We start from the raw sequence: 14,636 nt of genomic DNA, 5'->3' as shown, positions 1-14,636 counted from the left end.
TAGTAGTGTATAGTAGTGTAGTGTATAGTAGTGTAGTGTATAGTAGTGTAGTGTATAGTAGTGTATAGTAGTGTAGTGTATAGTAGTGTATAGTAGTGTAGTGTATAGTAGTGTAGTGTATAGTAGTGTAATGTATAGTAGTGTAATGTATAGTAGTGTATAGTAGTGTAGTGCATAGTAGTGTAGTGTATAGTGTAGTGTATAGTAGTGTAGTGTATAGTAGTGTAGTGTATAGTAGTGTAGTGTATAGTAGTGTAGTGTATAGTGTAGTGTATAGTAGTGTATAGTAGTGTAGTGTATAGTGTAGTGTATAGTAGTGTAGTGTATAGTAGTGTAGTGTATAGTCGTGCAATGAATAATAGTGTAGTGTATAGTAGTGTAGTGTACAGTAGTCTAAAATGTCCTCTATAGTGTATAGTAGTGTAGTGAATAGTAGTGAATAGTATTGTAGTATATAGTAGTGAATAATAATGCTGTGTAGAGTAGTAAATTGTAATTTAGTGTATAGTAGTGAATTGCAGTGTAGTGTATTGTAGTGAATAGTGTAGTGTATACTACATTATACACTACACTACAATAATCCACGAATATACGAAACTATACACTACTATACACTACACTACTATACACTACACTATACACTACGCAAGCTCACTAACCCACCGTGTTTCTCACAGGACTCTCCACAGGAAGGACATCGCTCGTGGCTGCTATTGTAAGAGGCACGGCAACGACATGAGCTCAGAACAGAGCAAAGGTGAACTACAAACTACAACTACAGTCTATGTCTAGTGTTGAGTCTTTGGGTGGTGTTGAGTCTATTGGCAGTGTTGAGTCTATGGGTGGTGTTGAGTCTATGGGCAGTGTTGAGTCAATGGGCAGTGTTGAGTCTATGGGCAGTGTTGAGTCTATGGGTTGTGTTGATTCTATGGGTATCAGTATTGAGTCTATGGGCAGTGTTGAGTCTTTGGGCAGTGTTGGGTCTATGGGAAGCAGTGCTGAGTTTATGGTAGCAGTGCTGAGTCTGTGATATTTTGTGAGTCTATGGGCAGATATATATAAATATTGACCCTGTCATCGCCATTTTTCTTGGTGGTGGTGTGTGTGTGTGTTTTCTTTGACAGATCAGTCAAAGCCAGATGAACTCACCTGCCAGATTTGTGAGTGTTTATTTACCAATCCAATGAGGCTGCCGTGCTGCCACAGCTTCTGCGAGGTCTGCATCGAGGTCCACTGGGAGTTGGAATCGACGCAGACGGAATTCCTCTGCCCACAAGCTAAGTGTGAGCAGCGATGGAAGAGCAAACCCACGCTGAGGAAGGATACGACACTGGAGACTCCGGCGGAGCCAGCGAGGGAGAAGCTCGTGTCTGAGAAACTTGATGGAAAACAATGGGCAGCAAATGAAGGAGGAGCAACGGATGAGGGAAAAGCATCCTCACCACAATCGTCCCCACCCACGCAGGGCGGTAGTGAGGAATGGGTGAGTGGTCACAACTTCCTCCTGGTACGTGGGAGGTCAGGGGTTCGATTCCGACCGTGACGATGCCCGTGGTGCGTTTGGAGTCTGCATCTCTCTTTTCTGTCCCCGGATTGATTTTTCTTCGGGTACTCCGGTTTTTCCCTCCACCACCCATCCTTCCAGCGCCTCACAGCTCTCAGAACCTCCGAGCGAAAGCTGTTGTAAGCCTCCTCATTCTCTGACGTGGCATGCTGTAGATGGTGTGAGTGGGCCTGTCGCTTTTTCTCATCCAGCCGGAACACCTCCTCCATCAGCCATGGTGTCTGGAGAAGTTTTGGACCGTGTACCTAAAGCAGCCATTGCAGCTGCATGAGCCAACAGTCCTAAACGTCGCCCATTTCCTCTCGGCATCAGGATGAGTGGGGGACGATTTCAACCCCAGCTGCAAGCGATAATTAAATTCTCGCTTCCAACTTTCATCAGCTAGCTGAGACCAGGCCGCTCTCGGTTTGCATGGGGTCCTGGGTGTACTCCCACCACCAGAGTGGAAGAATGGCAAGTGCATCATATAGATGACAAGTCGATGGTCAGTGGGCAGATTAGCTCAACGATAGGTCCTGGTGTCAACATTATAGCATGTATCCATGATGCTCGTTGGTCCTTTCGGTAAAGTTACATAGGTAGAAATAAAATAAAATAAATCACGACGTTTCGATCGCAACACGAGCGATCTTCATCAGGTGGGACAACCACAGCAAGAAAATGCTGAAGTCGGCGGGAGAGCTGTCGTGGCAAGAGGTTATAAAGGTCAGAGAGGGGGGAGAAGGCAAGGGGGGAGAGAGGGGGGTGGGTAGGGGGAGGGGTGGCTGCGTGAGTGCTAGGGGAAGAGGACGTGAGGCTGGGGGGGGGGGGGAAGTGGGCGGGGCTAGAAGTGGGAAGGGAGTGGGCGGGGCTAGAAGTGGGAGAGTGGTGTAACAACAAACAGAGGACGTGAAGCTGGTGGTAATTAAATTGAATGTAGAGGGATAACCAGCCCCTCGCACCCATCTGGATCCCCTATTTGGCCTCTGGTGTCTGCAAGAGCCATGAAGGGGTACAGCCGATTTTGGAATTGGCCTTCCCTCCACATGCCATTGCTTACATCCGCCACAGGGGGACCTTCCGGCACCACCGAGGAGGTCTGTGGTGTTTTTCCTGGACATAGACGCACATTCATAGACTCACGCACCATGCATAGTGGATGAATACATTTCGAAGGGTACTCTGAAAAGGGTGACTACTTTATGTGATTGGTTGTCTTCATGCCTCTGTCATATTTCAATTAACTTGCTTACCCATCTACCCTTCACCTTTTGTCGTCGTCTTCGTCGTCATTTACCGCTAACAGTCGCGAGCGCGCAGAGAACTCGCGGAGATATTTCCCGAATGGAAGACGAAGAGGATTGAGGTCTTGAAGATGCTCGCCGGCATGATCGTTCAGCTGAAGAAGAGGAAGCGAGACGGCAACATCTCCAAAGCGACCGGCGCTTCCGCGGGCATCATCGGCGGTGCCATGGTCATCGCCGGCTTTGCCCTCGCCCCGGTGACCGCCGGCTTATCCCTGGGCCTCAGCATCGCCGGCACGGCCACGGGGGTTGCCGGGGGCATCACGGCCGCGGGGGCTTCGATCGCCGTGCTGGTGATGAACAAAGCCTCGACCAAAGAGGCGACAGAAAATATCGAGAAGGATAAAATTGCCGGCGCGAGGCTCGCCGAAGTGGTGCGGTCGGTTTACTCGGCGGCCAGCGAGCTCGACGTTGTCACCATGGGCACGCTGGTGTCCGAGAGGGTGACCGCCAAAGGAGGCGAAGGTGGCACAGCCCACCCGGGCATCGTAGAGACAGCCACGGTCACCGTGGGTGGAATAATGGTGGCACGCAGCGCAAAGAATGCGGCGGTGGACATCGTCAAAAACTCAAAGGCGTTGGTGAAAGTGGCCGGGGCGGGCGCCGCCAACGCGGCCGACGATGTTGGATTTGCGGTGGCTAAGGGAGTGGCGACAGGCGGCATGCGGATGGCCGCGGTTGCTTTAAGCTCCCTGTTCCTGGTCGTGGACGTCGCGAACCTGATCCGGGCCGGGGTCAATTTGCACAAGAAAAACCCGTCAAAGATAGAAGCGCACTGGCAAGGGACGTACGACATTTTGAAGTTGCACCTGGTCGGAATGGCGAAGATCAACGATTACGTCGAGAGAATTAAGAAATAAATGATGGGTATCCACCCCCTCGATACGTACAGCAAGGTCTTGAGTACGCTGGGGGCTCAGCGTACGCGGTTCCCTCTCGTACCACGACCGACCACCCCAGATTTGTACTTACACTTGTACCCGTATCACACGCACAAGACACGAGTCCACCCAGCTATAGCATCTTTCCTATTGTTCATATACAGCACAGTGCACTCGTATAGTAATGTGGTACTATAGTAACATAGTAGTATAGAGATATTGTAGTAAAGTAATACAATCGTAGAGTAAAACAGTAGTATAGTAATATAGTAGCATTTAGTAGTATAGTGATATAGTAATATTTATTAATATAGTAGCATATAGTAATATAGTAGTATAGTATTATATTGTAATATAGTAGTATATAGTTACATAGTATTATATAGTAATGTAGTAGTATATAGTAATATATTGTATATATAGTCTACAGTAGTATATAAAAGTGTACACAAAGTTTATCTACTCTCGTGTAGGTGAACCCCAAATTACGCAAATTTGTGTTTATGAGGGGACACACAGAACCTGACCCCCACCACGGACACTTACATTACTGTATAGACACACACACATATACACTCTGTGACATTACTGTATATATAGTCAGACATTACTGTGTGTATATAGTGAGACCTCACTGTATACATAGACGGTGAGACTTCACTATATAGACACGAATTGGCTGCATTCTTCAGGAACCGCGTGTAAAGAGGCACACTTAGCAAACCGTGAATTTGCTTTTTCCCCATTGATTTAGAACGAGACAATCAGGGCTGTGACGTGAGACCATTGTGTAGCTGATTTCCCCGAGCTGTCAATGCCCTGAGACGTGTGGCATGGTCCTTGTACTGGTCGCCTTTTGGCATCGCTCTCTGGTCTAACACTGCTGGTGGTGAGACTAGGCCCTAAATAAGTCTGCTGCCTTTGGTGTAGGCCAATCAGTTACAGAGACAATGCCTTGTAACATTGTAGTTACATTATTATGAAAGTCAATGTATACATAAGTGACAATATATTTTACTGGTCTTCTGACACTGGTAGTGAGACACTGGTAGTGAGACTAGGCCCTAAAGAAGCCAGCTGTCTCTGGTGTAGGCCATCAGTTACCAAGACAATGCCATGTAACATTGTAGTTACATTATTGATAAAGACAATTTATACATAAGGAATAGTAAACCTACTATAATCACCCAGGAATGTCTGTCGTTCACGCTCGTGACGTCACTCCACATCGACTAGCCCCCCTCATTAATATTAATGAACAGGTTACGTCCTCCATATGCCCCCCCCCCCTCATTCATAATCATCAGCAGGTGACATCACTCCACATCGAACAGGCCCCCTCATTAGTAATCATTATAAGGTGATATCCTCCAAACGAACACCCCTGCCGCCCCAGTAATAATAATTAGCGGCTGACGTCACTCCACATGGGGGGCGAGGCGCCTCCTCCCCCCTCCTCGGCGTCGACTTACAACCCTCACTACAAAGGCAGAACCCTCACGTCACGTGATCTCCGTAACGCAGTTGAGACATCAAAGTAAAAAGGACGTCATGATGAACAAGGCATTACAACCTTAAAATGAAATAGGTCCGTGTCACCGCGCCCTTACAAATTACACTCGCATTGATGCAATGAATATATCACGTCGCGGTCTGCTTTTCGCTTGCAAGTTTCAGATTTACTGCAATACACCCGTCCTTGGATGGGCAAAAGGCTCGTTGTGTTATCCTGGTCTACTGACACTGCTAGTGACACGAGGAACGAATGAAGGCTGCTGTCTCTGATGTAGACCTATCAGTTGCGCGTGTACACCCACCCTACACACACGTGTACACATAAACACGTGCACACACCTACACACGTGTATACACACACACACCCACTCACGTGTACACACCCACACCACATGTATACACACATCTACTTACAAGTGTACACGCACGTGTACACACACCACACGTGTACACACATCACACGTGTACACACACACACAAGTGCACACGCATACTTTTCTATACGTCTGTGTGCGTGGTAACTTTAATGTTGCTTATACCTTTAATTTTTGTAACCATTTCTTGATTATTGGTTCCTGGTTTAGATTTTGAGCTCATGGGTTTCATGTTGACGTTACTCGTACAATTTCTAATCACATTCCTCGATTGCTTTAATTCATTCTTTTTATCCGACGGATTTAATTCGCTGTACTCAGTAACAACAATGATCATCGCCTTGCATACGATGTAACCCTGAACGTGATTATGCAAGGATAATTATAGTGTTCCGCACAGCGTTGTGAGATGCAATGAGCATGGATGAAGATCAAATTACAACTGAAAGTGCCATGGGTTGACCGACTGAGATGACGTTCAGATGCAGCACTTATGCCCCCTACTGTGCCAACTTGCTGCAATTTATCTGCCCGGCACACCGTTCATTGTTGTGAGCGTCGCTCCTCTGCCCTCTACTGTTACTGGAGGGCAACTCCCTCTAACTGCCCAGGAGCAGCGTCCTTCACGAGCCTCCTCCACAGAGCCCAATCTTGACACCGCTGGTACCAGTCATCGGCAAGTCCACTCAGCTCCACATCCTCCTCTACCACATCACTCCATCTCTTCTCTAGCCCGTGCCACGCCCATTTAGCCCTCTCGATCCGGTCGAACACAAGCTGCTTAGGTATGCGGTGACTGGGCATGTGAGCTACATGACCCAGCGAACACAGCCTTGCCTGCCGGAATAGCTCACCAATGGGACTTTGTCCAGATCTTTCAAGGATTTGTGACCTCCTCACACAATCCAGCCCGCAGGTTAAATCCAGCATGGATCGTAAGCAGGGCCAGCCTGAATGTTTCTAACTAGTGAGGATGTTCCATTAGGGGGGGTCCACGTTTTGGAAGCGTAGAGAAGGGAGGGAATGACCGTGGCCGAGAAGACCAGAAGCTTTCAGATGTAGTTAACATTTTACTACGGGCACTCAACGTTTGGCCAATATTATGACCTCTCAGCTGTGACATTCCATGTGAAAAGTACGCACACTGCTTATCGCGAATACTAATCGTTGTTTATTAATTAATAAAAGCCTCTGTCCAATCACCTCGTCCATTTGACGGGCTGCCTGACCTCTTGCTGTGACATTTGTTGCTTTATAAACGTATTACGTAGTGTAGAAGTACACACATTTCCAATGGATGCAATTGGGAACACCAGCCATTTAACACGTAGGCTGTCGCCACCAATATAATCCATTAAATAGTTGTAATTGTTGTGGATTTGTTCTCCAACACACAACTGGTGTAGTGATGTACGAGTATACAACACTATACACGACACAGTGCACTACACTATACTCTACTATACACTACACTATACACTACACTATACACTACACTATATTATACACTACTATACTCTACTATACACAACACTACTATACACTACACTATACACTACACTATACTTACTATACACTATACTACTACACTCTTAAATTTAGCTCTTCTGTACCTGATGATGATTGCTGGTTTTGCAATCGAAACGTCGTATGCTATTATGTATTTTTTTGTTTAATTATTTCTACGTGACTTTACCGAAAAAACCAAAGAGTAATTCCTGCAGTCACGAAAGCACCTAATCAAGTTTTTACACTACTATACTCTACTATACACTACACTACTATACACTACACTATACACTACACTATACTCTACTATACACTACTATACACTACACTATACACTACACTATAAACTACACTATACTCTACTATACACTATGTTATACACTACACTATACTCTACACTACTATACTCTACTATACACTACACTATACACTACACTATACACTAGACTACTATACGCTAGTGCTGTACTAGTGGCAACACGTTTTATTATAACACCCAACAGGGTAACTGCATAACACACTCTTAGTTAACCAGACCCCAACAGGGTAACTACATAACACACTCCTAGTTAACTAGACCCCAACAGGGTAACTACATAACACACTCCTAGTTAACTAGACCCCAACAGGGTAACTACATAACACACTCTTAGTTAACTAGACCCCAACAGGGTAACTACATAACACACTCCTAGCTAACTAGACCCAAACATGGTAACTACACAACACACTCCTAGTTAACTAGACCCCAACAGGGTAACTACATAACACACTCTTAGTTAACTAGACCCCAACAGGGTAACTACATAACACACTCCTAGTTAACTAGACCCCAACAGGGTAACTACATAACACACTCCTAGTTAACTAGACCCCAACAGGGTAACTACACAACACACTTCTAGTTAACTAGACCCCAACAGGGTAACTACACAACACACTTCTAGTTAACTAGACCCCAACAGGGTAACTACACAACACACTCCTAGCTAACTAGACCCCAACAGGGTAACTACATAACACACTCCTAGTTAACAAGACCCCAACAGGGTAACTACACAACACACTCCTAGTTAACTAGACCCCAACAGGGTAACTACACAACACACTCCTAGTTAACAAAACCCCAACATGGTAACTACACAACACACTCCTAGTTAACAAGACCCCAACAGGGTAACTACACAACACACTCCTAGTTAACAAAACCCCAACATGGTAACTACACAACACACTCCTAGTTAACTAGACCCCAACAGGGTAACTACACAACACACTCCTAGTTAACAAAACCCCAACATGGTAACTACACAACACACTCCTAGTTAACAAGACCCCAACAGGGTAACTACACAACACACTCCTAGTTAACAAAACCCCAACATGGTAACTACACAACACACTCCTAGTTAACTAGAACCCAACAGGGTAACTACACAACACACTCCTAGTTAACAAAACCCCAACATGGTAACTACACAACACACTCCTAGTTAACAAGACCCCAACAGGGTAACTTCACAACACACTCCTAGTTAACTAGACCCCAACAGGGTAACTACACAACACACTCCTAGTTAACAAGACCCCAACAGGGTAACTACACAACACACTCCTAGCTAACTAGACCCCAACAGGGTAACTACACAACACACTCCTAGTTAACTAGACCCAAACAGGGTAACTACACAACACACTCCTAGTTAACTAGACCCCAACAGGGTAACTACATAACACACTCCTAGTTAACTAGACCCCAACAGGGTAACTACACAACACACTCCTAGTTAACAAGACCCCAACAGGGTAACTACACAACACACTCCTAGTTAACAAGACCCCAACAGGGTAACTACACAACACACTCCTAGTTAACAAGACCCCAACAGGGTAACTACACAACACACTCCTAGTTAACAAGACCCCAACAGGGTAACTACACAACACACTCCTAGTTAACAAGACCCCAACAGGGTAACTACACAACACAGTCCTAGTTAACAAGACCCCAACAGGGTAACTACACAACACACTCCTAGCTAACTAGACCCCAACAGGGTAACTACACAACACACTCCTAGTTAACTAGACCCAAACAGGGTAACTACACAACACACTCCTAGTTAACTAGACCCCAACAGGGTAACTACATAACACACTCCTAGTTAACTAGACCCCAACAGGGTAACTACACAACACACTCCTAGTTAACAAGACCCCAACAGGGTAACTACACAACACACTCCTAGTTAACAAGACCCCAACAGGGTAACTACACAACACACTCCTAGTTAACAAGACCCCAACAGGGTAACTACACAACACACTCCTAGTTAACAAGACCCCAACAGGGTAACTACACAACACACTCCTAGTTAACAAGACCCCAACAGGGTAACTACATAACACACTCCTAGTTAACTAGACCCCAACAGGGTAACTACACAACACACTCCTAGTTAACTAGACCCCAACAGGGTAACTACACAACACACTCCTAGCTAACTAGACCCAAACAGGGTAACTACACAACACACTCCTAGCTAACTAGACCCAAACAGGGTAACTACACAACACACTCCTAGTTAACAAAACCCCAACAGGGTAACTACACAACACACTCCTAGTTAACTACACCCCAACATGGTAACTACACAACACACTCCTAGTTAACAAGACCCCAACAGGGTAACTACACAACACACTCCTAGCTAACTAGACCCAAACGGCGCAGCTACATAACCGGGTCAGGTCAGGAACGTGCTGCTTGACCCACGATGCCGAACGTGACGGCCGAAGATCGAAGATCGAAGAGACGGTAGCCTGGCGGGGTTCATTCCAAGAGACAGCCGCGATGTCTCCCGGGGACCTCTCCTTCATCCTCCCTCCTTCTGGAACTTCCCAGAAGGTCTCCGTGCGAGCTTGAAGAGTCCCTTGAGCCCCCCTCCCTCCCTTTTGCCCCCCCTCGCTACCCTGTGACAGTCACGTGACCTCTCGGGGTCACCCAGCCTGTCACGCCCTCACGTGCCTCTCTCAAGACCGTTCCACGAGCCGTGCCCTCTAGGGCCACGCTTCCACGCCACAGCTGCTCCGGTGCCAGAGAGAGGCTTGAGGCTCACAATTCCACCTTGATGGCGGTAGCCGGCCCCAAACCACCAGAGTGACTTCATTTACGTCACTACCCTGGTAACAAATTGGCGTGGTCTGTTTACGTGACACTAAACCTTACTGATTGGTTGTGTCGGGTGGTAGCGGGTTTAACGACACAACATTTATACATTGACACGATTTGACCCACAACAAACCTCTATTGTGAATAATAACCATGTCAGACGTGAGTATCATCTACATCGGCATCATCGTTGTGTGCCACTGCAGCGCAAAGACTCAGTTCACTGCAAGGGGTGGGTGTACACGTGTGTGTGGGTGTACACGTGTGTGTGGGTGGATGTACACGTGTGTGGGTGCGTGTACACGTGTGTGTGGGTGGGTGTACATGTGTGTGTGTACACGTTGGCACAGTAGGGAGCACAGGTGGTGCATCGGCCAGTCGTCTCAGTCAGGCGACCAGTGGCACCTGCTGGGTCTGCTACGTGAAATCCTGGTGCACCTAGCCTGGCACAGTAGGGGGTTACAGCTGGCGGTGCATCTACCGCTCATCTCAGTCGATACAACCCATGGCACCTGCTTGGTCTGCCCCGTGACCTCCTGCAAGCGGGCGTTCGACACTTCACGTGGCCTCAACGTGCACCTAGCCTGGCACAAGCGTCGTGGTGACGTCACCGCCACTTGGTAGCGAATGGCGGTTGTTGTGTGTGGGTGTACACGTATGTGTGTATAGGTCTACACGTGTGTGTGTAGGTCTACACGTGTGTGTGTGTGAACACGTGTGTGTGTGTACACGTGTGTGTGTACACGTGTGTGTAGGTCTACACGTGTGTGTGTGTACACGTGTGTGTGTGTACACGTGTGTGTAGGTCTACACGTGTGTGTGTGTACACGTGTGTGTGTGTACACGTGTGTGTACACGTGTGTGTGTGTGTACACGTGTGTGTGTGTGTGTAGGTCTACACGTGTGTGTGTGTGTGTAGGTCTACACGTGTGTGTGTGTGTGTAGGTCTACACGTGTGTGTGTAGGTCTACACGTGTGTGTGTGTGTGTAGGTCTACACGTGTGTGTGTGTAGGTCTACACGTATGTGTGTGTAGGTCTACACGTGTGTGTGTGTAGGTCTACACGTGTGTGTGTGTAGGTCTACACGTGTGTGTGTGTGTAGGTCTACACGTGTGTGTGTGTGTAGGTCTACACGTGTGTGTGTGTAGGTCTACACGTTTGTGTGTGTAGGTCTACACGTGTGTGTGTAGGTCTACACATGTGTGTGTGTGTAGGTCTACACGTGTGTGTGTGTGTAGGTCTACACGTGTGTGTGTGTGTAGGTCTACACGTGTGTGTGTGTAGGTCTACACGTGTGTGTGTAGGTCTACACATGTGTGTGTGTAGGTCTACACGTGTGTGTGTGTAGGTCTACACGTGTGTGTAGGTCTACACGTGTGTGTGTGTAGGTCTACACGTGTGTGTGTGTAGGTCTACACGTGTGTGTGTAGGTCTACACGTGTGTGTGTAGGTCTACACGTGTGTGTCGTTCACGGTGCTGATGCACAAACTCGTGCCGGACTTCAGCTCTTGGTTGCAGTTGGGAGAACACCCCAGCTGCACGGATCAAAGTCAAACACCTTGATCCACTGGATTCTGCTCAAGGCCTGTCAAGTTTGCCAGGTCCGAAGTGTCCATATCGAGGTTTAGACAACGATCGGGCAGTAAAACCGCTCCGTCTCAAAACAATTTTCTGTCTCCGCTCTGCAAGCAGCGACTCGCCGTGGTCACCGGAGCCCCTCCGGGGAGGCGTCTTTAGCGACGCAGACCGCTCCCCAACATCTCTAAGTCGCGACCATGTGACGACCGCACGCGTCACAGGTGACACGTGATGCCCTCGTGCCCCACCCCCCTCGTTTCCTCCTTGGCAACCGCTGGCCCCATTTCACCCAGGCTGTTCTTCATTTTGATCATCCCGATCCTCTCGCCTTCGGAACATCTTTTTCTCGTAGGAGTATGGAGGGCGGGCGGTAAAGCAGTCGTCATCAACGAGTTCCTGGTAGTAGCTCTCAGGCAATGTTTCATTTAGCCCCTTGATCCACTTGGAACCTTTTGGCTTTTCTCTAACTCCCAGAATTATATATCCGTCTCCCAGACACGGAGTGTTCCAAAAGCTGACTGCATCCTTCATAAAGTCCTCACTTTCATCCCTTGCGTAATATTCTTCTCTATACTTGATGGAATTTGTCCTCGACTGTGTTAGCAAGTTGCTTCGAAGTACATTCTCCGAGTCGGAGGGTGCTGGGGGATAAAATTTAATCGATTATCACGTGCAACGTTTTTATTATTTTGAATATAATCAATTGTCTGCGATTGCCCTGCGTTATGCGAATTTGGATTGCGAATTTCAAGAGAGGCGCAGCAGCTCATCGCCCCCCGTTATTCTGAGCCTTCAGCTCCTGCGGTGTTTGGCTACAACTTGCTTCACGCACTCACGGGTGGTGATACCTCGTTTATTACTAAAAAATCCCTATGATCCGATCGAAATTAGGGATTTCGATTGGATCATTGGGGGGGGGCGCATTTGGCCACCCCCCCCCACTAGTTCCACCACTGCCTGGGCCCAACCTGAACGTGAAATCGTCGTCGTTGCTCAGTATCTACGTCAGCGACACGTACAAAGTGTAAAGATTTGGAGAAGAAGATTTGGAGAAGATCGACGAGGTTCGATTTGGCCTCGTTGGAGACAACGGAGGAGAGAACCCGCCACCCCCTCCCCCATCATTGTGCAAGAGCGCACAAGTGTGGTCACCACATCTACGCCTCTAGATAAGGAAGGAAGCAGTTGGCTGTCGCCTGATGACTCGCGAAACGTCGCACCCAGATTGTAAATTTTATGGCTTGGCTCGCCAACACACCGGTGTGCTGTACTCGTATACTACACTATACACTACACTATACACTACACTACACACTACATTATACACTACACTATACACTACACTATACACTACACTACTATACACTACACTACTATACACTACACTACTATACACTACACTATACACTACACTATACACTACACTACACACTACATTATACACTACACTATACACTACACTATACACTACACTACTATACACTACACTATACACTACACTACTATACACTACACTACTATACACTACACTATACACTACACTATACACTACACTATACACTACACTATACACTACCATACACTACACTACTATATACTACAATGTACACTGCACTACTATACACTACACTATAGACTACACTATACACTACACTATATACAACACTACTATACACTACACACTACTATACACTACTATACACTACTATACACTACACTATACACTACACTACTATACACTACACTACTACACACTACACTGCTATACACTACACTATACACTACACCACTATACACTACACTACTATACACTACACTACTATACTACTATACACTACACTATACACTACACCACTATACACTACACTATACATTACACTATGCACTACACTATACTACTATACACTACACTATACATTACACTATACACTACACTATACACTGCACTACGATACACTACACTGTACACTACACTATACACTACACTACTATACACTACACTATACACTACACTATACACTACTATACAGTACACTACACTATACACTACACACTAGTGCTGTACTAGTGACCAATTGGCACGTTCTGTTTACGTGACAACAATTACTAGTTGGCTGTGTCGGGTAGTGGCGGGTTTAAACGACACATTTATACATTTTCGCGATCAAACCACTAAAAAAAAACCTCTACAATGGATGATATTGGTCGCGAAAGCCTGCTACTTGAAACAACGCGACTGGAAAATCGCAAAGGCTGCGATTTGTTTGCGATTTGGAAAGTCCCATTACTTTCTGTTTTATTATTATAACTTTATTTATTTAACGTAACAATTGTTCCATGTTTGATTGTTCTATTTCGATTAAAACATTTTTTTATAAATACACGTTGGAAGCAATTCACGTATTTTAAGTTCTCATCCTTGCATTAGAATATATAGAGCGGTTCACATTTTGATGGTACCATGTGGTAATACCCCATCACACATGTTAAATCAAATCTCAATATGTCACAAATATCGCAATGAGATATTTTCCACGAATCGTTCAGCCCTAGCGTGAACCCTCCTCCACACCGAACACATAGCAAGTCGGTGAGGTCAGTCGCGTGGATCAGATCGGTTGATGTGTGGGAGAGGGAGGGAGGATAAACTCAGCACGAGATAATATCAGTGGTTTCCCCGTGGCGCTTGGAGGGGTAACCAGCCACTCGCGCACACCAACCCAGCTGCATACACACACACACCACTCACACACACACC

At 46.6% G+C, this 14,636-nt stretch overlaps 1 protein-coding gene across 1 annotated transcript; it reads left to right on the top strand.

Annotated features, from left to right (window-relative positions):
* Nucleotides 1–580: 580 nt before the first annotated feature.
* On the top strand, nucleotides 581–3,741 carry LOC116956980 (uncharacterized). The gene is made up of 3 exons (XM_032978893.2): nucleotides 581–757; nucleotides 1,125–1,483; nucleotides 2,850–3,741. Exons 1-3 carry the CDS (start codon nucleotides 736–738, stop codon nucleotides 3,705–3,707), a joined length of 1,239 nt encoding a protein of 412 aa, XP_032834784.2. The 5' UTR covers nucleotides 581–735; the 3' UTR covers nucleotides 3,708–3,741.
* The last annotated feature ends 10,895 nt before the right edge of the window (nucleotides 3,742–14,636 follow it).

Source organism: Petromyzon marinus, chromosome 68 (assembly GCF_048934315.1).
Source record: "Petromyzon marinus isolate PM22_M1 ecotype Great Lakes invasive population chromosome 68, UKy_Petmar_22M1.pri1.0, whole genome shotgun sequence".
Classification (NCBI taxonomy): domain Eukaryota; kingdom Metazoa; phylum Chordata; class Hyperoartia; order Petromyzontiformes; family Petromyzontidae; genus Petromyzon; species Petromyzon marinus.
This window is presented reverse-complemented; position numbering and strand designations above follow the sequence as displayed.